Source organism: Calidris pugnax, unplaced genomic scaffold, assembly GCF_001431845.1.
Source record: "Calidris pugnax isolate Ruff unplaced genomic scaffold, ASM143184v1 scaffold44, whole genome shotgun sequence".
Taxonomy (NCBI): Eukaryota; Metazoa; Chordata; class Aves; order Charadriiformes; family Scolopacidae; genus Calidris; species Calidris pugnax.
Window position 1 is genome coordinate 39,229,774 of NW_015094506.1, and position 25,197 is coordinate 39,254,970.

The 25,197-nt window shown below is 36.3% G+C and overlaps 1 protein-coding gene across 5 annotated transcripts in view; it reads left to right on the forward strand.

Moving 5' to 3' along the window:
• Positions 1-2,147: 2,147 nt before the first annotated feature.
• The window catches only part of BRD1 (bromodomain containing 1), a 60,924-nt gene continuing 37,874 nt past the window's right edge, over positions 2,148-25,197 (forward strand). For 2 of the 5 annotated variants that reach the window (XM_014963837.1, XM_014963840.1), the window contains exons 1-4: positions 2,157-2,842; positions 3,228-4,608; positions 17,637-17,793; positions 24,805-24,936. In XM_014963837.1, the coding sequence (XP_014819323.1) occupies positions 3,242-4,608; positions 17,637-17,793; positions 24,805-24,936 (1,656 nt within the window). In that variant the 5' untranslated portion in view covers positions 2,157-2,842; positions 3,228-3,241. Of the gene's footprint in view, positions 2,843-3,227; positions 4,609-17,636; positions 17,794-24,804; positions 24,937-25,197 lie in introns of all 5 variants that reach the window. The other 3 variants (XM_014963841.1, XM_014963839.1, XM_014963836.1) reach the window with 3 other exon arrangements.

Here is a 25,197-nt window from a genome sequence, read left to right on the forward strand (position 1 = left end):
GTCTTTCTAATGGTCTGCATGAAAGTGTCCATTGAGAATGGAATTCCCTTCCCCACCGGGCAGGGGGTGCAGGGGCCAAGGGCAGTTTATTTGAAGAGGAGGAAGGTAACTAGGACCCAGACTGTAAAAGGAATTTGAAATCAAAAAGTACAGCTTATCGCACTTTTCCTGTTGATTTTAGTTCTCCTACACCTCGATAGAAAGTATTTCCCCCCCCTCATACCATGCATTCCGCACAAACAGCTGTCTACACGGACCTGTTTGTTGTGGTGAGGCTTCCCTCACTGCTGTGATGTTGCTCCCAAGCAGCTGTTGTGATTCCAAGAGAGGAGAGCTGTGGAAAGCTTTTCTTTTTAATCTCCTGCAGTCGTTGAGTTGTTGTAAGAGGCAGAAAAGTGCTAACCCAAGTGCGTTAAAGTAATTTCACGTTGCTGTTACTGTGGTATCTCTATTAATACTGAATGGAAAACTCCGAGTTCACTCTTTTTCAAACTTAGGTCCATGGCCTTCATTCCGGTGGACCTACAGGATACCATGGGGGAGGGTGGGAAGGGAAGAGAAATGCCTGATCGTTAGCAACGAAAAGCAAACCAATTGCCAGGTATTTGCTATGCAAAAATCTGGTCTTCCTCCAGCATATTTATAGGGCATTTGCAAACAGAAGAATTTTGGAGAAACAAAACACTGCTTTGGCTTCCAGAGCATTTAAGTAATTCACGCTAAGTTTCTATGAAATTTGGCCACAGTGCTACCAGTTCCTGTTCTGTGTTCGTTGCATTGTATTTGTAGGGTGTCCATTCTGCATTTAACTGTGGCTGTAATTTACTTCCTAATTTAGCTTTATTTACAGTTGAGTGTTATAGGGAAGATACTTAGATGATAGCTCAATTGTTGGGTTTTTTTTTTATCATTCTGGTTTGTACAGATTATTTTACTTTCATGGTAGTAGTCCTAAATCTTAAGGCACACGTGCTTCTGAATATTTTGTTCCTGTTCTTATTGCCTGCTTGCAGCTATTCTTAAGAATATTGGGAACAGAGAGGGATGGAGAGCTTGGAAGCCTAGCAGTAATGTGCTTCGGGGTTTTTTTTTCTGTGGTACTGGGTTAAGTTTGATAGTGAAGTGTGGACAACTTGCACATTTTTTGCTTTCTGAAGGCTACTTCTCATCCCTCCCCCAAAATTTTGTCCAAAACGGTCGCTATCATAATGAACCACTATGAATGCAGCCAGGTGAGATGTAGGAAGGGACATTAAAAAAAACAAACAGAACAGATTTTTACGTCTAGGCAGGCTTGCAATTGTATGAAGTAAACATAATGTAAGTGATCTATTTTTTTTCTTGATTGGCGACTAAATTAAAGACAGACTTTTTAAAAAAAATAAACACAAACCATCAGATTAAACCTTCCTGATCTGTAGTAGGTTACTGTACATTGATACATTGGTGTGTTTTAGCTGAAGAATCCCTCATTACTTGTTCACAATAATAAGCAGAAATCAGGGCAATTGTGTTATCTCTGGCCTCTGAATTATAAAATCTATTGTGGAACTGGGAACTAACTTTTAATTTCAGTTAAATTATCAGTATGCCTTTGTTTCTAGTTACTGGACCTTCTGTAGCAGTATTAGTGGTTTAAACTTTTTCTGCAGTTAAGAAATCAATATGGTTTAATCCTATGTTGTTTTCTAGAATTAAATCATTAAATATTTATTTCAAACTTGTTTGAAGAGGTGGAGCCTTTTTTATTCATCTGTTGTTTATATAGGGCAGATCAGAGGTCTGTCATGATTAAACACTGACTGTTGTCTGTTTTTGTGCTTGTGCTATAAAAACAAGTAATGAGAGTTAAGGATTAGTTGTGTAAGTTGAGCAAGACAGTTCTCGCATGAATAATAAAACCAAGGTTTTATAAAAACAAGGTCAGTTTGTGAGAGCAGATCGATTAGACCCTCTCAAGAACTAGTTTTAAGGCTAGCTGCTTAAATTATGTAAAATTGTTGTCTTCTGTAAAAGGAGTTCCTTCCGTACTTTGAAGGTTCACCTTTTAGCAATTGGCATCGTAGACTGAGCAGAAGGCAAGTTACATGGAGTAGCTTATGTAATTTTTCCAGTCCTTGCTATTTTCTTCATGAAGTACATATACAGTGATTGTGTTTTGATCTCTGTATTTCTCTGCTATTTTGGCAATACATGCTAACACTAGCTGCATTATTTTAACTAATGCACAACACTGACTTGAAGTGCAGAATTTCTGATTGGTCAGAATGGGAACGGTGAGGCCCTAATAATACTTTAAGACTGTGATTAAAGATCAAGAGCTTTTTCTGTAGCTGGGGTTGAATTTTGCTCTTAATTAATGATTTATTAGGAAGGGATATAACTTTTAAACTTGACGTTATCAGTTGGGTGTATAGTATTTTTCAACCCTCACAGGAAGAAACCCCCCAATCTTAGAACGTCAAAAGGGATAAGTATGGCAGCTTTTAATTAGAAATGTTGTGATCAAAGTGGGTGCTTGTCCTAGTCATGGTATTTCATGGTCGGGTGGGAAAAAGCTATCTTTTTATGTGGTATGTGGAACAGTCTTTTTACAGTAAGTGATGAACTTGAAAATTATGTTAAAGTAAAGGGCTGTCAGACTGCATACTTGCCAAGTTTGGAAGTAGGCGTGCTTTTCTAGCTTTAAGTATAGGTGTAGTAATTGAGTTGTTAACTTGACTTTCAAATTGCACTGGAAAAAATCATGGGCAAAACTTATATTTTCTTTCACAGTCAGTTCTTTCGGGGGAGATCTGGAGAAAATAATCTGTAGCTGTTTCAAACTGCAGACAGCCTTAAGGTATTGGGAAATACTGTATTAAAGGTTTTCTTAAAATGTAACAAGTGTATTTTTTTTTTTTTCTGGGGCACTTCTGAAATATTTTTTTTTTCCTCATGCAGAAGTCTTACAGATAGCTCATCTATAGGATTTTTGTATCAAGGATTTTGTATAGCTGTGTTTACATAGAGAAGCTGTTATTTAGGAGATTTATTTATTCTTAGGTTAAATTTGTACAAAACAGTGTGAGCATCCCTACTAAGTGTGACAATCTTTTCTTTTTTTTAAAATTGAGTGGATAGGTTGGGAACTATGGAACTGAAAGGTTTTTTTCCTGCTATAATAAAACCAATATTTTAATACATGTATTTGGAGTTCATAATATTAACTGTTGCTCTAATTTTAGGTAAACATTACCAAATGAGGAGAAAAGGAAGATGTCATCGAGTATCGGCAGCAAGGCATTCTTCTTCCCCATGCAGTATTAAGCACTCCCCTACACGAGAAACCTTGACGTATGCTCAAGCTCAAAGAATGGTTGAAATAGAAATTGAAGGTCGCCTGCATAGGATCAGTATCTTTGATCCTTTAGAGATTATATTAGAAGATGATCTTACAGCCCAGGAAATGAGCGAATGCAACAGCAATAAAGAAAATAGTGAAAGACCACCAGTTTGTCTAAGAAGCAAACGGCATAAAAATAACAAAGTGAAAAAGAAAAATGAAGCTCTTCCGAGCTCCCATGGTGTACCTGCTACAACAGCTCCTCTTCCAGAACCCAAAGTGCGGATTGTTGAGTACAGTCCCCCTTCGGCTCCTCGGAGACCGCCCGTCTACTACAAGTTCATTGAGAAGTCACCAGAAGAACTTGATAACGAAGTGGAGTATGACATGGATGAAGAAGATTACGCGTGGTTAGAAATAATAAATGAGAAGCGGAAAAGCGATGGAGTGTCAGTTGTTTCACAAAACATGTTTGAATTCCTCATGGACAGGTTTGAAAAAGAGTCTTATTGTGAGAACCAAAAACAGGGTGATCATCAGTCTTTAATTGATGAAGATGCGGTGTGTTGTATATGCATGGATGGTGAATGTCAGAACAGCAATGTAATCCTGTTTTGTGATATGTGTAATTTAGCAGTACATCAGGAATGCTATGGGGTGCCATATATACCTGAGGGCCAGTGGCTCTGCAGACACTGTCTGCAGTCCCGTTCTCGGCCTGTAGACTGTGTGCTGTGCCCAAACAAGGGAGGTGCCTTTAAAAAGACAGATGATGATCGTTGGGGACACGTTGTGTGTGCTTTGTGGATTCCAGAAGTTGGATTTGCCAATACAGTTTTTATTGAGCCAATTGATGGTGTCAGGAACATTCCCCCAGCCAGATGGAAGTTAACATGCTACCTCTGTAAACAGAAAGGTGTTGGTGCCTGCATCCAGTGCCACAAAGCAAACTGCTACACTGCATTCCATGTGACGTGTGCTCAAAAGGCTGGTCTGTATATGAAAATGGAACCTGTGAAAGAACTAACTGGCAGCGGGACGACATTCTCTGTAAAAAAGACTGCCTATTGCGATGTACATACTCCACCAGGTTGCACGCGGAGACCTCTAAATATTTATGGAGAAGCTGAAATCAAAAACGGTGTTTGTAGAAAGGAGGGATCAGTCAGAACTGCTAGGTCTTCGTCAAAAGTCAGAAAAAAGACAAAAAAGGCCAAGAAAACAGTGGTTGAACCCTGTACAGTTATGCCAACAGTATCTGCTCCTTATATCCCCCCCCAGAGGTAAGCAAACCATCCAAGTGAGAGAAACCTTTACTTAATTAGCCGTTTAATATTAAACCAATGCTTTTAGATGCCGACTTGAAGCTTTTGTGCATTTCTTATATGCTTTCCTAAAAGGCCATACTCAGAGGATTAATGTAAATTATGTACATTGTACTTCTGTGAAATTGCATTAAAATGCAGTAACTTCCCCAGATAAATTAGTGATCCGTCTTGTCCTCAGAAACTTTTTTTTTTGTCGGACAAAATCACGTTGTGTGCTCAGTTGTCGTTTGCTGTACTTTTGAGAATTAATCACTGAATTCAGAATAGCATATGTAGTTGACCTTCATATTAAAAAAAAAAAGCCAACAAAAAACCAACAAAAAAACAACAACTAACCTTAAGGTTAACTGTATACATGGTTTGAGAATCTGAACTTCTCTTCCTAATTTTAAGAGCTCCAGACTGAAAATTATATTTGCATGTATAAAATTTGAAACCTGTTCATCTCACCTAAATTAAATATAAATTTGTACTGTAAGATCTATGTAAGTAGTACAAACAAACCCTCTAGGAATTTTTTTCCTTGTGGGGCAGAGTTAACTTTTCCGGAGGTTTTTGCTTTTGTGAATGCAGTAGTTTTTTATCAAGGCTTGGATGAATTTGGTACCTTGCAGACTTTTTTTAGAAAAGTTAGTGAGTAAGCGATGGTAAGTTAGTTGGTTAATATATTCATAGTTGTGGAACCTGAAATGATTGTGTCCTCCTGTTCAGTCATGTCATCAAATATCTGCCCTATAACTTCAGTAAAACGTTTATGTCTGAACAAAAATGAATTAATGCATGTGACAGAATCTTAATCCTAATCTTGTCTTTGCTTACAAATTTATACTTTGTAAGAAGTTCTGTTTAAGCTGATTTTTATGTTGTGTCTTCTGCAGTTCTTGCAGGAGCTTTTGCTATGCGAGTGCAAATATAAAGCATGAACACCAGAACTGAACTTCCTTCTTACATTTAACATACCATATTTTTGTATTTTAACAGTGGGGATTGGGGGCTGGCAGGTGCCTCTAGATCTGGTAAGGCTAGTGAGGTGATGCATCAGAAAGCAGGATTGTTTCAAGTGATAATTTCATAAGTAATAACAGAATTGGAGCAAAATGAAGATTTTGAATGTCTTTATTTCAGGAGTTCAAAACCTCAGCCTGAACTTCAGTTAGCTTAGAATAGTAGCATTTCTTCAGATTTCTTTCAGTTAAACTGAGTCATAATGCATTTCAACAGTGGAAGTGATTTGTTTCTGGGATTTGAGCAATGGCAGAAATCTCTGTGGGAGAAAGATAGAGTTCTGGCTTTGCTGAATGTTTAAGACATGATACGCTGGGCTGAGAAATGCAATATTGGACTATATGGACTAAAACCAAGTTTATCTTTATTGAGTATTTGTTTTGTTTCTAGCATTTACAATACCAATAAGTTTGTTTACCCCTTGAATTTAATTCTTACTGATTTAAGAGCAGTAGTTTAGAAAGTTTCTCAAATCAGGCACAACTTCCATGTGCAGGTTCATTGTTTGTACTGTGTCAGGACTCTGAATGCTCAGACAGTGAAGGCTCTTAAAATAATACAAATAAACTATGCTTTTTTTGAAAGCTGGCTCCCAGTTTTCAGGTAATGGACAATTAAGGCTGGTGTAATTAATCTAAATAAAAACATGTTTTGGTGCTGCAATCCTTTTCCATAATAGTATGTTTTGTTAATGTAAGGAGCTACTTATTGACTGTCTGACAAACAGCCTTTAGCTCCTGTGTGGTGTTTACAAACATCAGATTGATGGCACTGTTCACTGTTACAATTTGCTTGGTAAAATTGTATTTTTGTTTAGTGAAGCAGTGCAGAAAAGCTGAAGTTGATAGTAAGCAACTAATACTGTTATGTAAACAAGTACTGTTGTCTGTGGGATGGGGGAGTTCATCTAAAAGAATTTAGCTTTGTCTTAGGACAATTCTGACTGGTGGTATAGTGTGCTTTCTTTTGTTTTAAGACTAAGAAATGACATGAGGTAAATGAGAGTTGAGGATTAGAATGCATGTTCTCAGTTGTACCTCTGGCAATTCTTCCCATAGGTAACTTTCATAAAAGCCAGACCCTAAAAGGATATTGTTATCAGGTTTTTTTCTTTTCTTTTTAACAGTGTCATTAGATGCCAGGAATGGAAAGACTTTTTCTTTCTTTTTTCCTTCATTTTTTTTCTAAATAACAACTAAATGCCCTTTCAAGACTGCAGAGTGATTCAACTTTCTTCTGTTTATGTTCAGCTTCACATCACTGGACATAAGTATAGTTCCCATATTCTATATCAGAAGGCTAAAAAATGGGCACAGTTTAAAACTGTTTTAAGGTTGAGCTTTATTATAAATTGCCTGTCTTCAGCGGAAGGAGACTCTTGCTTGTACTCCTTGTGATGCACATGTGTGTCGTCCTAGAAAACCAGTAAAATAAAACAGAAATGGGAATATTAAAAGGAAAAGTGATTATGCTGTAGACTCAAATCTCTGTTTTCTCATTTTCTTTGGCCATTTTTTATTCCTTTACAAAAACTCGTGTGTGTGTTTATGGGAGCTAAATATATACCCATAAACTAACAATGAATGATGTGGATCATTTCACAGCAGTCTTCATTTAAATTATCCCTTTCCTCTAATCTGTTTTTCAATGTGCCTTTTTCCCTTGGAGCTGAAACATGATTTGCCTTTCCAGAGATCTCGAGGAAGAACAGTTACGGTATTTAAAATATCACAGAGGAAAAATGCACACATTTTCAACATCTCTGGAAATTAAAGCACGCGTTGAGATGTTTAGTTATTAATGAATAAGAAAGTAAACCGGACTTTGTCTCCTTGGCATATAGCTGGGTCTTTAGACTTGGTAGCTGGAGAAGTACAGAAATATGAATATTATAGTCAGGGGGGATATACACGGTGGATGTGGCCTCTGAGCACACCTGAAGCTTGAGGAGAACCCTCTTGCTGTTTATGTTTAGTTAAAGGTGGAAGGATTGTGTGCTGTTTCCTTACCTGGATAGTGAGAGTGCATGAAAGACTGGGTGTTTATATAACACCACTGGTCATAATTCTGTTTTCTGAAACACCTATGTTTATGCTCAGGACGTGTTAAAAAGAGTGGTGGAAAACAACTTCATAATTTCCACGTGATTTTCTGTAGCTCGTGAATTTCTGTATCAAGTTGTCTGTAGGTCAGGTTTATGTGATGCTGCCTTGGCTGATTTTGAGAGCTGTACACATTTCAGTTACCAGAATTTCTTACACAGGTGTCATACTGTCAGTTTTTTGCTGTTCAGTTACATAGATAGTGTCATTCTGAAGTCATTTGTAATCTAATTACATGGCCTCTCAGACTATCATCTGTGAACTACTGATTGAAGAGTGTAAGACCAGAAGGTTTTAGCCATTGATGATAGGAGAGGAATGCCTGCTTCCCGTCTCCTTTATTTTTTATTTTTTTTTTTAAATCTATCTATCCTGTTGCCTAGGTATTTTAGGAAGTTTATACCTAAGCATCTACTTCCAAAGGTGTGGTAGGTCATGTTAGAGCCTTAAGATGACTCAGTCTTCAGTACCATGACTGCTGACTTCCTTGGAACTTGCATAGCACTTGGAATAGTGTATGGGACCACCGGGGAACCCCTTATGCATCTATGATTTGCATCAGACCTGGCTACAGAAAGGTGTTGCCTCTTTACTAGGAAATTCCATTCAGTTTTTCTTGAAGTATAAAACTGAAGATTGCTGCTTCCGTTGCACTGCCTGCATTTGTCAGCTGCTTTTTTCTGTTGTTGAAAAGGCAGAAATAAGTGTAGTCTAAAAGCGATGTGCTTCTGGGAAGTGTGAGAGCAGCTGTGTTCGGGGGGGGTGGCGAGTGGGGCAGGACAGTCCCTCAGACAGTTCCCCTCTCTGGGAGGGACAGACAGTACCTTCATCTGTTGGCAAATGGTCATCAGAGAAGGTTGCTAGGTTGGCTGAAGATGGGCAAATTTCTTCTTGCAGTGTTTGTATTCCATGAATGATATGCAATGGTTGAATATAATGAGTGATGATGAATAAATGATTTTTTTTCCCTAATATAACAGAAAAAGGATTTTATCTATATTGCAGGTCCGTTATTTCCAAGTTAAGAAAATCCTAGCTTTTCGGGCTGACTTGACAATCTAAATCTAGCTTCTTGTCCGTGTTAGTTATCTTGTACTGACTCTGTGCTCCATTTCTTGTGCATTACATTTTTTTTCCCCTGTTGCTGCTCATCCTTGTCCTTCATAACAGCTGCCCTATCCAGTAAGTAGGATGGATACACAAAGGAGAAGAGTTGCAGTGTTAGCTGTGAAAACTGTGGTTTCTCTGACTTCTGAGTGCTTGATGCTTAGCTACAAATAACATCATTTTGGTGTAGCCTCTTGCTCTCGTATATTGAAAAAGGCATTTGAAATGTGGTTGCTTTATGAAAAGCAAAGCCAGTGTCAATTTCCACGTTCTTTAAAAATGTTGTGAAGCTGAGATATTGTGGCTATATACGTGGAGGGAAATTGAATGTAATATAAAATATTTAATCTTCAATATTTTCAAAATATACACTGAGATACAGTGTAATCTGCTTTATTAAAATACCATGCATGCAAGTATTGCTATATTAAGTGGAAGCAGATATTTTAAAGTGTATAAATATTTGCTTTCATCTTTAGTTTCAGTTTCTACATGGTATATTTGTAGTGTCTGAAATGAAGAAGGCAGAAAGTATTTGAAATACAATACTTGTACAGAGACGAAAAAAATAAGCAAATAAAAACCCTGCTCATGATAAGTAAGAATGAGGTGTTATACTTGTTTTCCATATTGTATGCATCAGTTGTGTTGCATCATATTATTGAAAAAGAATTGAAAGTTCCTTATGGAAGTAGGTAAGTGGTGGGCAGATAATAAAGAGCAAAAATTGCTGATATTTTTTTAAAAAGCTGGTACACATTAATTGATATTTTTCTATGTTTACCTTTGCTTTTATTAGAAAGCATATTGCTCCTGGTAGTAAAACTGGATTTCTGTTATTGTGTGTCTCAAGACAGAACCAGTATTTCCTATTGTTTTATAATTTATCAAGTTGGAACTATCCTGCACTTTCTTACTAAATAATGAAATGTAGTCTTGTTATCTTGATACAAGAATCTCAGTTGTTTCTAGAATAGAGTATGGACCAGGAAAACAAATGAACAGAAAGTGATGAAACACTAGGTAAGTAGAAAGGAACATTTATAAGGCCTTTGAGAAAACACTGTTAGTCTGCATTCACAGACATAGGGCTTGTGGGTTTCTTTGGGGAATTGGTTTTAATGGTTTTTTTTTTTAGGGTACTGGGGTTATTTGTTTGGTTTTTTTGTTTTGTTTTTTCTTATTAATACGTTCAGAAATTTTTCAAGTGGGGGGAAAGAATTAAGAGATGCTGGTTAACATTCAGGATTAAAGAAAACATTGAAAAAATACTACTAGAGCCAGAGTTTAAAAAAAAATTGAAAGCTGAATAAATCCAGGCTTATGTCTGTTAGCTCTTCATCCTTGAATATACATGCATCTATACTTTCACAAAATCATGTGGCAATACTTATTTTAATTACAGGAGAGTATGATACAGGTTTACCTTATGACTTTACGTAAAGATTAGATGATGGAATCACCTACGTAAAGTGGAAGGGGATGTTAGGAGTCATTGCCCACTGGTGTTTCTTGTAAGATTGATCAACTTTGAAACCTTTTTCATACATGTGGAAACTACTGCTGATGTCATCCTGACCTCTTTGCTTAAATAAAACAATAATTTTGTCTAAATCAAGAAAAGAGCTACTGTGGTGTTCACTAGCTCTGCCTCAGTGGTCTTTGAAAAAAATAAAATGAGGTAATTTTAGATCTCTGTTTTCAAGCTAGTTTGTCTTGACTCTGGTTGGCTTATTTAATAAGAATCAATATGTTCGAGAAAGTGTGACTTATTAAATAGTTTGTAACAGTGGATTTTGAGTAAAAATAATGGGGAAGATACTTGTATATCTGGTATTAAAAGCCACATGTTGATTAATGTCTGAGGGGCAATTCCCCTCCTGTTAAATCCAGAGGATGGAAGTGCTATCTCATGTTTGAATATGCCCTTTTTACAAAATGGATATAGGAATATACTATACATATAGTTTCTTTTTGTTTGGTTGGTTTCCCCCCCTGTTTATTTTGCATGTACAGGGCAAAGAAGCTCAAAACAAATGAATATGTTAGGTATTTCTGTAAGGTACATCATTAGTATTCTGTGCGTCCTCTAAGGATTTCAGTCCACAATGATTACATATGTGATAATGTAGTTATGTAGGTCAAAATCAATGTCTTTTTATTTTTCTGTATTTCTGTTTCACTAGTTATGTGACTTTTCATAAGATTTTTTTTTGGTGGCAGTTAGAGGGTGTTGTGTCTTGTTAGTGCTGTACAAAACCAAGATTTTTCAGAATATATTGTCTAAAGAACTGTCTCCTAGCAGTTTTTTATTCAATAATCAGGTTACAGAGTGCACAAAAATTACTAGACAAATACTGAGATTCCTTTTATTACAGGTAAAAAGGCAGGTTTTGATTAATACTTTATCTTCTGCTGACATGAATTTAGATTTTTGAGATTAGATTTCAAATTCATGTGTGATATGGTTATGACTACTACAGAAAAAGAAGCACAGAAAAATATTTTGAGTATTTTTAAGGAAAAGTTATGACCCAGTATTATGTATAGGAAGTGGCAGCAGTAAATCTATGCATGTGGTTTTTATGAGAAGCCCGAGGAAGTTTTCCAGTGTGACAGGGTGGGGTTTTTTTGATTTTGTTGGGTTTTTTCCTTATCCAAAGGTTTGGAAGATCACAAACTTAATTGTTAGAATAGGAACAAAGTAACCTGTTACAACTAATAGAGAATTGACTGAAATAACATAGCATTTTCTTAACTCTTAAGTTCAGTACTCTACTTCCCTGTGCTCTTTGCTCAAGTTGAAAAATAGATGTCTGGTTTCACAGTCATGTGGAGCAAGAAAAGGCGCTTCCTACGTGTTCAGTCAAAATCAAATAGTATTTAAATGCCAATAAATGTAGAATAAAGAATAGGAACCTGGAGAGACTTTCAGGCTTCAGAAGATGTATCAGTAGATATTTTCTCTACTACTGAATTCTCAGCCCAGCAGAGAAAGGCAAATTCAATAGCTAGAATTTTAAAACTTACAGACAAAAAGGAGTAACTATGAAAGTGATTGAACACTTCATTAGACTAGTGAGGGAAGTGATTTTGGAACGGAACATTCCCGTTTCTTCAAATCTCTAATACAAAAGCTGCAAAAGTAGCTGTAGTTAGGAAATTGCGTATTTGCTATATGGGAATTCTGCAGACTTGTGTTGCGCAGAAGTTTAAATGAAATAATTGTCAGTCTTTTCAGGATTTGATATGTACTCTGTTGGGTACGCAGCTGACTTCTGCTACTTATAAAAGAAACTTTAACCTCTGTCAAAAGGAAATAAACACATGCAAATGAACTCCAGTTTTTACATAGTTTGGTTTTTTTTTAAATTGAGGGAGAGCATAACAAATACATACATAGCAATAAAACTGTCTCAATCCACTGTTTTAAAAAAAAAAAGTTGTAAGGTGAGTTTTACACCATCTGATAGACAGCTGCTGCCAGAGGTTCTCTGTGAGAAAGGCAGAGTTTTATCTGTCCCAGCAGTTTTTCTCATCTTCAAAAGCTGAAGTTTTCTTGGATACAGAGCTAGGAGGAATAGTTGACAAGGTCCCAGAATTAAGTGTCCCAAAATAGACACTTTCATAGCTTTTTATTCTGTTTTTCTGCTAATTCCGTTCTAGTTAGTGTCAGTGGAATTACTATACTTGTTTGTAGGTAGTTTTTGTGCCTGTCCTGCTTCCTATGAGTTTTGGTATGTTCTGTGGAACTTGCTGAGCAAAAGTTGAAAATTCAAATGTTCTTGAAACTCAGTTTACTTTGTTGCAATTTGTTATGGTGTGTTTTGGGTTTTTTTTTTTCTGACAGGTTTTAGAAACATATCTGCAATCTTTGTGTTGAAAAATAGGAGTATTTTATTTGCACTGTGAAGTTGAACAGCATTTGTTTGTTTATGGGTTTTATGGTAGGACAAGAGAAGCTGGTATTTTAGTAATACCAAAAAAATTTTTATGGAGTATAATTTAGTGTTAATAGCCTTTTGCATGTACCTTTAATACAGCTATATTGAATAAAGGAAGGTGCAAGATAACAAACTGATGAAACTGGAGGCTCAGGACAAGTGTAGTAATTAAAATTCTAGGTTTAGTCCATGTTTAAAAATTGATACAATTGGGTATTTGGTCTTAATCTTGCAGATTTCCATATTAAGTTCCTTCTGCCTGAGTTACTGTAGTAATACTTTAGCAAAAAGACACATTTGCTTAAGGAATTTTTCTTTCTAGTCTATATTCTGAAAACTTGAGAGTTGAGAGATGCTATAGAAGTCTTCATATATTATAATACTTAAATTATATTTATGAGCCTAAAAAGCATGTATAGTCTGTGGAATGTTTGGTAATGATTAATAGAAAAGTGGCTGATTATCTCTCGTTGGCTTTCTTACGTTAAACTGCCACATAGTTAGTCACCAAAAATACTGTTTTCACTTTTTTTTTTTCTTGTAACCAGTTGCTGTAGTTGCCACAGTGACATGTAACTGAAACTGGGAGAGGAAGGCAGTTGTGAGTAGGAAACAAACCAGTTTCTAGAAACAAGTTTTTTAGAAACAAACCAGCTTCCTCTCCTCATCCTGTTGCTTTTGTAAATTTAGCGTATTTTTAATGACACATTTCATGGTTCAGCCTAAACTATGCTTTCAGTCTGGAACTGCAGGTGCTATTTGAAAGCTTCAGTTGAAAGGGAATCTTTTCTTTTTAAAGACAAGGAAGGAATTGTATGATACCTTCATATCATGTTTGTGGTGCACGTCGCAGCGCTTTTCAGTTGAATACAAGTTAGGCTGTGGAAGAGAAGTAGTATTGGTTTTCTCAGTTGCCTGTGGCACAAATAAAACCGTTTTGAAAACTGTTTTGACATCTGTGTAGTCTTGGAACATAGCCCAAAAGAAAGGAAAAAACAAGAGGGAGTATGACTGGTGGTGCAAACCATCAAAAGGCTGCAGTGGTCACCAGCTTGGAACCTAATGCTTCTTCTTTGGGACCAGTTATATATATTACAGCAGCTACTGAGTTTCATGGGAACACAGTCACCTTTTTAAGAATTTTCAAATTCTTTTATGTACTTCATCCTAAGTAACTGATAAGTTGAGGGAAACCAACAGACTGAGACTGTTCTTAAAGCTTCAGAACAGTGGTTCAGGCTGCAGCAGGTTACAGTGCAAGAACTATTCTCTCTGGGTTTAGCTTAATTTTGTTAATTGTTTAAATGTTTTGAGAGAAAAGTGTTTCTGGATTCTCTTTGGGAATTTGTCTTAACAAATTCTCTGTTCCATGAGGAACTTAGACAGCAAGAGCACTTCTTGTCCCCCTGCTTGCTTTCTGTAGTTCTTGTGGCTATGGCTTTGTGTTTTCCCAGACGTGTCTAAAGTTGGCTGTGAAAGGGGAGACCATAACTCTGGTGGTATCTTCCAGGTACATGTCCCTATTTTCTCTTCTTTGTGAACTGTCTTCAATAGTAGTCTTGCATTTATTTGGCAATCTTAAGAGAGGTATAAAAAATTATTCAGTAATGAGATTGATCTGTTGTTTCTGAAGAGAAAGCACAGGTTCAACTTAAATGCCCATGTTTAATGTGCTTTTAAATATCTGATTTTTTTTTTTTTTTCTCTCAGTACTTATGCTTGACTTGCCATTAGAAAATAAAACACCACAGAAAGCTGTTCTTTCCTGATGTTGTTATACTTCAAAAAAGTTCTAGGGTGGACAGATATCTTAGCAAAAAAGTGCCTTTTCTGAGGTGTCTTGTGTATTTCTGGGAGGTGACCTAAGTTCTGTAAGCCTTGCCTCTGCGTGGGGGATTTATTTGTCAGTGTAGTGTAGTAGTTAATCCTGTCTTGTGCAAGTCAGATCCTGGATTGCAAAACTGTAAAGTCTTCAAACAGCTTTTCCTTACCTGCCTCAAATATGCACATTTTTATTTTCATTCTTCAGTTTTGTTTTTTTTTTAAATTACATCTCTTTGTTAAAAAAAAGAAAAAAAAAAGGGGGCGGGGAAATGAAATGGACAGCAAACTCTTTTGAAGACCTCAAGGAATTTCAAAATTCTAGTTCGAAAACTGCATTTCAACATTTACAAATCTGGTGCAAGCTCAGGCAGAAAGGAACTACTTTGAGCCTGGTGCATACCTATGTGCCTTACTTAATGCTTGTGTTCTCCGCAGCTGAATGTATGTTTGTGAGTGAGAACCTCTTCCCCAGTATGGGGTAGTGCTATCAAGGGTGGAGCTTCAAAATCAGTAGCCAGTCTGTGCTACTTCTATGGATCTACAGCAGCGGATGAATCATGTCTGATTTCCACAGGACATTGGTTGTCTGTCAAAATGTAAAGTGTTTTGGACAGTAAAAGTCTACCTGGGAGTGTCTAATTAAGCAAAAAGATGATCAAAGAGCTGTGTGCGAGTGGGTTCTTAGGGTCTAACAGCAGATGTAACATCCTCATTATATCAATAAGATCATAGTGTAGAGGCTCTGTAGGTATCTGCCATGTGAAGAGCCTCTGATCTCTGTATTTTGAGAAATTAAGGGGTGATTGGTGGATATTGTCACTACTAAAATCTGGTGTCTAAATTAAATATGAACAGCCAATATTTGTTTGGTTTTGTTTGGAGGGATGGCAGAGAGGAATTAAGCCCCTGTTAAGTAGTTTCTGCACTCCAAATACTTTTTGTTTATTTGTGTTTTCCAAGTTGTAGAGTATCTTCTACAAACATTTTTCCTAGGCTTATTCTAGCACTACTATTACAATTATCTATGAATAGAATAGTTGTTATGTGAATGGGCAAATGTACTTAAAGCTGTAATTAAAGATGTTTGCTTAGTCTTGCCACATCTGATGGGCATGAAACCAAGGCACCTTTCTTCGTGTTAAGTTATGATCCTCTGATCTTTCCAAATAGGTACGTATTTGGCTGTGCTTTTCTTGACTCAGTTCAGTAGGTTGTGCCATTTCCAAGAGAGAAATGGGAAAATAATTATTTGATTTTGATTGCATTCTATAATTAATTGTAATTCTGCTGTGTTTGAAGTTTAATATGGTCATGTCCAGGTCTGTTCTGCTTTGAGTAAGTATTTATGGAGCCTGCTCCTGCCCTTCAGTGAAAAACTTAGACAGTCCTAAGTCCAGCTGCAGACTTTCTGAGCTTTAAGTTAAATTTTTCAAGAATGCCATTACTAGCTTAGTTATTAACAGAAAAACAATGTCACTGAAGAAATGAAGGACACAGTGGCGCAGTATCTTGAAGAAAACCTGTGTTTACTCTGCCTTTACCTTGTGGTGGCTGAAAGCTCTGTTGCTGCAGTTGATGTAGCACTGAGGAGACCTATTGCACCTTACATTCTACACAGCCCAGGAGAAAATACCAGGGATAGATAACCTACCTCAGAGTAGACTCACTTGTATGTCTGTCTGAGAAATATCATTCAAGTTTCCCAGCTATTCTTAAAAATCTTAAAAACCTTACCTGAGAAACTGCTTTATTCCTAACAAAAAAGAAGCAGCAGAAAAATACTAATATTTGTACATATTGGTGATTTTTATTTAAGCACTTTATGGTAGTGCTCTAAAAATCAGGCACATCTTGAATTTAATTTTGCCTATTTTGGTATTAAATTTTATTGGAGAATGTCTGATTTTTTTTTTTTTTTTTCTACAGGTAGTAATATACTGAGTGAAGAATTAACAGGTTTCTGTTCATTGATATTATCCTTTCTGTAACTCTGTTTTATGTCCAGCTCAGGAAAATCCTTTCACTTTCTCCAACTCAGCCCAGCCCCCAAACAAACAAACAATCCCCCTACAGTACGGGTCGTTGGTGGCTGCCACACCTGCAATGTCATTGAAAGACAAATCCTTTTCATTTTACAGCTGTCAACTTTTTGCAGTGATCAGATAAACATTTTTTTTTAATGTATGTTTTGAGAGGTTAGCGCTGTGTGTGAGACTTGGACATTTTAAGGTGTCATTATTTAAAAAAATAGGAGTCAAGGTTATTGCATGTGACGTTCAAATAGCACTTTTCTAGACTGTTTGTAAACAGAGTATATGTAGAGAGTATTTGCATCTATTAGAAACCAAGTTTAGGGAAAATACTGTTTATTTAATCAAGATGTTTTGCTTAACTGTTTGTATCATCCTCTCTTGCATCTTTTTTCTGTGTGGATATTTCCATCTTATGTGTAAATTTATAAGCATTCTTCTGTGTTAGTTTTGTTTGCTTTATTTACCAAAATTTTAGTATCAGTAGATGAGTAATACAAGCTTTTTATTGCATGTTTTAATGTAAAATGTTTGAAGATCTATTGTCTTTAAAATAAACTACTAATTCTGTGTGAAGATGGCAACAAATTATCTGAAAGCTCTTGTAGGATTTAGATCTTTATTTCTGATTTTTTTTTTAAATAAGAGAATTATTCTAGAATGCTTATAAAGCGTTATTCTCTGTCCTAATCTACGATTGCTTCTGAGATAACAATCATGAAAAAATTTATACCCTTTAGCTCTATAAAGTACCGTAACATATTTGGTAGAAAGTATGGAGTCAAACATATGTAATCTACTGCTCAGAAATAATTGTGCTGAAATGGATGTTATTGAAAGAAATTAGTAATATGGTCATCATTGCTGTTGTTATGTTATACCTTTATATATATATGATGTTTAACTTCCATAGACAAGTACATTTTATGCTTTGCTGCAAAAAATACAATATCAGTTTTTCCGTATTTTAGATTAAATAAGATTATGAATCAGGTGGCCATTCAGCGGAAGAAGCAATTTGTTGAACGAGTGCACAGTTACTGGTTGCTTAAAAGGCTGTCTAGGAATGGTGTTCCTCTGTTGAGAAGGCTGCAGTCCAGTTTACAGTCACAAAGAAACACACAACAGGTATGTGACCCGCTTTTTTATTTACAAGAAGAAATCAGAAAATCTCTATTTTATAGAGTAAAAATCTAATAAGGGAACATAGCACAGTGTAAAAACTTCCTCTGATTCAGCACTGAGCAAATTCTTTACATTTTTCTTAATTAATATGACCTATATTGAAACTCAGGCATTACGTAATCCTTTTGAATTTATGAGCTATGAGGAAAAAAAAAAATTGTGTGGGTTTTTCTGTTTTGCTTCAATGTTTCACAAAAATGCTGTCACCGAAACTACCTTAATACTGTTGCTCGTTGACTAGGATTGTGGGAGTTTTTGGAACTGACTGCTCCATGTGCTACGAGTTAGTAAGTTAAAAAATAAATTCTATTTTAAATTCATCAAGAGCTGCAAAGCAAATGTCTTTCACACCTATAACTGAGAAAAATGGGGATTTTTATAGACTAAAGGTTAGACCATGCTAGTTTACAGTTTTCAAATTCAGATCCATATTGTCTACCTTTTTCGGTAGTAACAGAACAAAGAGGAAGATGTTGATGAAGTTCAAAGACCTGTTTCAACTTTTAGTTTCACTTTTGATATAGTTAGTAAGTGGGATTATAGACAAGCATAAATTTATGCTGATATTTTGGTCAAGTAAAACTCATCCTATCTAGGTTGGTTAACATTGTACACATTTGCCAGTCAGAATTGCTGAAAAACAGAAAAACAGTTACTCCAGATGTGAATCAGGTTCAGAAAGCGGTACTCTTATGCTTCCCATTTTTGCAAGATGAACAACTAACTCTCCAGTGACATTAGACATTTTTGGCAGGTTTTTTATTGTTTTGATTTCAAGAAACTGGATGGCTTCAGAAATTATTAAAACTTCTTTTCTGAATTCTCTATACGGATCGATGTGTGTAGACCTCAAAATCTTGTGATGCATCATGAAGTGGAAATTCTTTACTGCATCCCAGTTGGCTTTTTTAATTGAACTAAAACCATAGTTGACTGTGTTGTTTTCATTCTCCAGGTGTTTGACTTCCAGTGGAATTGTTCCTGTAAAATAGCTTCTAGAACTTAAGAATGCATTTTATAGTCATTTACTTGTATTAAATTGAGATTATTTTTTTTCCTTTAAAGCTTAATTGCTATTTTTGTTTGGATTGTATTGCTCTTTGCTGATTAAGTCTTTATTTGATGTAGTCATAAAAATACTGTGGTCAACAACAGCTTCCTAATTATTTGATCTGTCCTCTCTGTTTGTTTCTTTTCTTAGCTTTTCATGAAAAAAAATAATTAATAATTCCCAGAACAGTTGAGGTTGGAAGGGACCTCTGGAGGTCCTCCAGTCCAACCCCATTGCTCAAGCAGGGCCAAGAGGAGTAGGTTTCCCAGGACCATGTCCAGACAGCTTTTGAGTATCTCCAAGGATGGAGACGCCACAACTTCCTTGGGCAACTGCTTCCAATGCTCAGTCACTCTCACAATAACAAAAAAGTGTTTTCCTGATGTTCAGGTGGACCCTCCTGTGTTTCGGTTTGTGCCCATGGCCTCTGGTCCTGTCACTGGGCACCACTGGAAAGTGCCTGGGCCCATCTGCTTTGCACCCTTCCTTGAGGTATTTATGTACGTTGATGAGATTCCCTCCTGAGCGTTTTCTTCTCCAGGTAGAACAGTCCCAGCTACCTCAGCTTTTCCTCGTAGCTGAGATGCTCAAATTCCTTTTAGGTGGAATTTAGGTGAATTCTTTTCAGGTGGGATTAACTTCGGATATAATTGGCCACTTGATTATCTTTCTTTCATTCCTTTTATATTACTCCATTTTAACCCTATTTTTTGGGTTGTAGATTCTCTAAAATATTTTATATTCTACTTTTAATCTTTGATTAATCTTTTAGTTCTGTTTGAGAAGTTTTTATTCTGAAGAATGATGTCTGGCAGTTACCTAATAATAGCTGAAATTAATCTATTCAGATAGTAGACCTTTTTTTCCCCCCTCAATGAACTTGAGTCCTTAAAAATAATAAAATCAAGCACAAAAATCCAGGGCTCGTGTAGCAGTGTAGACCTAGACTATAGTTAGTGTCTGAAAAAATTATGCTTGCTAAGTGGTAGTTGGTACTTTTCCTATTGAGATGATATGATGAGACTGCAACGTTTCCAAACATTTGAATATTAACTACCGAAATAAAGATTCCTGTAATTATTCTTTGTTTATAATAAAATAAGCCTTAGATAGGAGCTGTTTAAAATCCCTTTGCCTGTTTGCAGTCCTGTACAAACACTACTTCTTTCTTTTCTAATTTCAGAACTGTGCACTATTCTTAAGTAAGAAAATAATGAAAATATTTCCTAAGTTAATTGGGAACTATTTATATTGGTTTATAAAATACTGGTGCACTTCTGAGACTTTATTTTTAAAAACTTATAATTGAAATTAATTTTGTCATTTGAGAAGAAAAAGCAAGTTTCAAGCGAAGCTGAGTATTAAAAGACACTGTTGATGAAAAGTGTGTAGGTAGTCCTTTCCAATAATAAGCAAGTCTTCTGTGTATGATGTTTTCTCCATAGCTTCCTCAGTATGTGTTTATAATACATATTAAAGTAGTCATAACTGCAAAGCCTTTGATGCATTAGTCATCTTCATTACTCCAAGTATAAGCCAAATCATCATGAAGACTTTAATAGACAGCTGTGACTTAGCTGTTGTGAGAGCACCTCAGAATTTTGAGGTACAGATGATTATTTTGTTTGTATCAGTCTAGATGGGAAAATTCTTACCTTATTTTATGTGAGAGGTCAGAACATCAAGAAACCTACATAGGTTTTCAGTCAATGAACATAGATGCTGATGTAATACAGATCCAGAGGAGATTTTCATTAATATTATTATTAGTGAAATGGAAAAGAAATGTTCAGATGGGGAACCAAAACCCTGAAAATGGTTTCAAGATGCCTGGTGGAAGGTGGTTTTGATCCATCTCTAATGTTTGTTTACTAGAACAAGTCTGGCAGGGAAGGAAGCATCCTGTGATTTAGAATTGTTTCCTAATGAATGCGTTTCAGAGCTCAGTTCTGATGTGCTTTTGAAGGTGATGGTATGTCAGCTAACAGTTCTAAACCAGGCAAGAAGGGCTTGACTTGTATACTACCTCACCTTCTGCAGGAGCAAGGAAACCTCTGAAAGAATGGTGCATACTGTCACTTCTGTCTCCACCTAGAAAATGAGGAAGGGTATTGGAAATACTCTAATTTATTTACATCCTCATTATTTTAGTTTTTCTCTGTACTTAAAAGAATGCTTGAATAAAAATAAGACATGAAATTTAAGTGTAGTGGCTTGTTGCTGCTGTAGTAAGTGAGGTTGGTTTAAGACTACTATTGGAGAAACAAAGTAGAAGATGCTGGTGACTTAAGGTCAATATCTGCACTGAAGGTGTCAGTAAGAACACAAGTTTCGACCACGAAATGGTTTTGACTGATTGGCATAAAAGTGGCAGTGGAAATTCTTAATAAAACTAATTGTATTGATGAAGATCCACTTTAATCACTGTAATTCTGTTTTTGTTTGGCTTATATTAAGTTATAATCCCTGTAGGGAGTGAAGCTGTTCCCATGTATTCACATCCAGCTACGGAGCAGTCTGTTGGTACGCTGATAGTCTTCCTGCTAGTTCTCAGAGACTGGTAACGTACTCGTGGTAGGAGCTGGAGACCAATTCGCAGTTGATGCACGTTCTGTGTTTTTCCCTCTTCCTGCAGTATTAATACACGTCTCAGTTTTATCTTTTCTAGACAGCATTTGGTGTTCAGCGAGAGCTAAGCCCATCAAAAATATCATAGAGTTTCTTTGTAAATTTTTCTGGGGTTGTCAGCCAGAAGAAACTTCCTGGTTTTGTTATAGAGAGATGGATTTGGAAGAACAACTCTTTACCAGGAAGTTATTAGAAAATTTCCTTGTCAGAAAGCTTTTGAAAACTAAAAATTTTGAAAGCAACTGCTTTTATCCAAATTTTTACTAGTTAGATACTGGAAACCGGTGCATAATGCTCTTTCCAGTTTGACTGGATCTTTTAATCAAATTAAGCTGTATATTGTATGTCAGGTGATAAATAGGCCAGGGTAAAGGGGGTTTATCTTCGCTGTTATAACCATTTCTGCCAACATTACCTCTCATAGAAGTGTCAAAAAATTGGAGGCTTGCTGTTAATCCCCAAACTGGAGTGACGCTCAAGAAGGGAGTGTATGTGTGCACAAAAAAAGCAAACAAGGTGCTCTTGATGCTTTGAGTCACATCTGCAGATTTACACCTACCTAGCTATTTTATGGAATGAAGTCAGTCAAACATCTGATTCAACTAAAAGAATAAATTTGGGGGGGGAGGCAAAAAAACCCCTGCAAACGCAGCTCCAGATTTAGCCAAATACTTAAGTCTCCAATGAACTACCCAAAGACCTGATGTAACCAAATAACGTTTTTTTTTCTGCTGTGTAAGTTTCCTGACCCACCCTAAAACTAGTATGGTTTTGTTGACTTAGCTTTCAGCAGGATCAGTTCCCCAGTTTCATCAGCTGTGCAATTGCATAGGGCAAAAGAGCAGACTCTGAATGGCTGCCAGCAAAGGGATGACAAGCCTTCCGCTTTTAGCAATAGCCACAACTTAGTTTTGGTCCTGAAAAAATAAAACTATGGAAAAAATTGTATAGCTTTGTCAGTTAACAGTTACATTGCTTTCCCAGATGTGAGATCTGTACTCAGAGGTGAAGGGTTGTAGAACAGCAGTTGGTGACAGTGTAGACTTAATAATTCAGTGATTCTCAGATAATTTCAAGGAATTGAAAATGTGCTTATTACTATTTGTCAAAATTAACTTTGAACTATTCTGGCCCCCAGCAGTTAAATTATTATGTGTCTAACTCGAGACTTAACTCCTTAAAAGAGATCATAAATGTCAGTATTTACAGTTATTAGGAAAGGGAACTAGAAGTTTCTAGTGATATTTTTTTGATCTTTTTTCAGTGGTTTTTTTTTTTTTTTGGGGCTGGGGGACACCCGACTTTAGCCAGCGGAGGCTCGGGGCTGCCGCTGCCCGAACCAGCAGCCGCTCTGCCCGCCGAGGGTCGTGCCTCGGCATCCCCCGGTCCCTCCCGGCCGGTGAGAAGGGGGGGTGCGCCTTCCTCTGGTCCCCTCTTCCTCCCGGCTGGCTGTTTCGGTAGCCCCGTCGGCGGGCATCCTTCTGGGCAGCGAGTCCCCCGGCTCCTTAGAGCAGGCTCTGGCAGAGGGCAACGTGTTTCCTGAAGTGTGAGTCCTTTCCTCCCTGAAAGGAAATCTCGCACTGAAAATGAAACCGGTTTAATTGTACCACTCCTGTGGCGGTGTTTTTTTTGGGGGTGTTTTTTTTTTTTTTACATTCCTTTAAAATAAAATAGCATTTTGAGGATATGAGAATTTAACCTTAAAAATATGAGAGAACTGTATAGTAAAGGGACTCCAGAAAAGCTAATGTGGCTCTGGTGTTTCCATTCCACATGATATTTGCATAAAGTACACGTTGTGTGACCTTCTAAGGCCGTGGATATTTTTTTGATCTTTTTTCAGTGGTTTTTTTTTTTTTCTTTTTTGGGTTTTTTTGGGGGGTGTTTTTTTTGTGTGTGGTTTTTTTTTTTTTTCTTTTGAGAAGAACAGACTCTTGTTTCCAGATTAGTATAATGTAATACAGAGATAGTTGATAGTTAAGGTTTTTCAACTGCAGTGAAGTCAGACATTTGAATAAAACTAGCTTCATAGCTTCCATAGCTACTTGCTTTTACTTTTACAAAGTGTATAAAGCAATAAAATATGTTGCAGGTCATAGAATCAAATCTGTTAGATATTTTTTTAAACTACTAGTTTTTGTAATTTTATTTTTAGAACCTTGTGTCTAAAAAATTGCATAAGCTTGCTTTAGAGGAACTATGATATTTCTAAATTATTGTTCTGTTAAGGAAGTTTTTGCTGCAACAATTTGTAATGTTCAGTTATTGTTCATCTACTTAGCCAGTTTTCTTTATTCTTTGTCTTCTTACAGAATTTATTGTTTGTTTGCTTTAATTTAAAAAAAAAAACCCACACAATTGTTTATCCAGTGTATATTGCATTATGCTAGTTACAAGCAAGCATACAAAGCTTTGCATCTCTTTCTGAGATTATCTTATAAAATATTAATTTAAAATAATTATCCAAAGCAGATGTTTCTTTTGTGTACTTGGTACTAATATTAGGACTTTTACTTATTAATGGCCTTGTTTCTGGTGAATTACCAGTACCATTTGAATACTCTAGTACTCCAATATACTACTACTACTACTTATGAAAAATATTAAGAACGAACAAGAAGGGCTCTCCTTTCTGTGTATATAAATCAAACTAAATACTGCAAGTGTTTAAATACTACTTCTTCCTAAAAATGTATGAATTAAATTCTTTTCATCCGTTCACTGAAAGGTTGTGTTACTCCATTGCGCGTTTGTGGTACCATATGAAGTTAGTGTTTTATTTAATAAACTGCTTTTCATTTCCTGTCCTCAGAAGTCATAGTGATTTTGTTGTGTTAGAAGTGTGTCCCAGTTCTGCTGTGTGTGGGGAAGCTGGACTGTGTTGAGCACATAAAGAATTTGTTTCTACTAGGCCTGAGTTTCTGAAGAAGCTAATGATGTTCACCTGGTTTGCATTTCAATGTGAAAATAACACAGCTTGTTATATTGCTAGGTTGCTGCTTGCTATATCGCTTTTTCTGATGTAGATACCCTTCACCATAGGATTGCTTTCCAGTTTATACATTTTGTTTTTAGCTAGACAGTTGGGAAAATCAAGAAGATACCCTGACCAGAGGTCTTCTTTTGTTGCAGTATGAAGCTTATGACCAAGTGCCATAACCATAAGACAGTAGTTTCTCCTTTTCTATGAATATGTTCTATAATTGCATAAAACAAGCTTATAAAAAGAGGTTGGTGTTTTTCATTTCATGCAAACCTTTTGATTCTTTACTTAGAGGGAAGATGATGAAGAAATGCAAGCCTTAAAAGAAAAACTGAAGTACTGGCAAAGGCTGCGCCATGATCTTGAAAGAGCGCGTTTGTTGATTGAACTTATACGTAAGCGAGAAAAATTAAAAAGAGAACAGGTAAATGGAGTATCTTTCAATCTGGTGAAACTTTTCTGAAGGGAAAATAGTTTAAGTATTCTCACACATAGCTTTTGTAATAGAAAGACTGCAGTGTTTGTCTTCTAGTCCATGTAGGATCAAGAAATAAATGTGCATGTGTGCACTCACAGAAACTGTTCAAAATACATAAAAGTATTATACAATCATAGAATGGTTTGGGATGGAGGGTAAATTTCATTACGACCATTGATGTGTTGTTAAGAATTTATTTTTGCCATA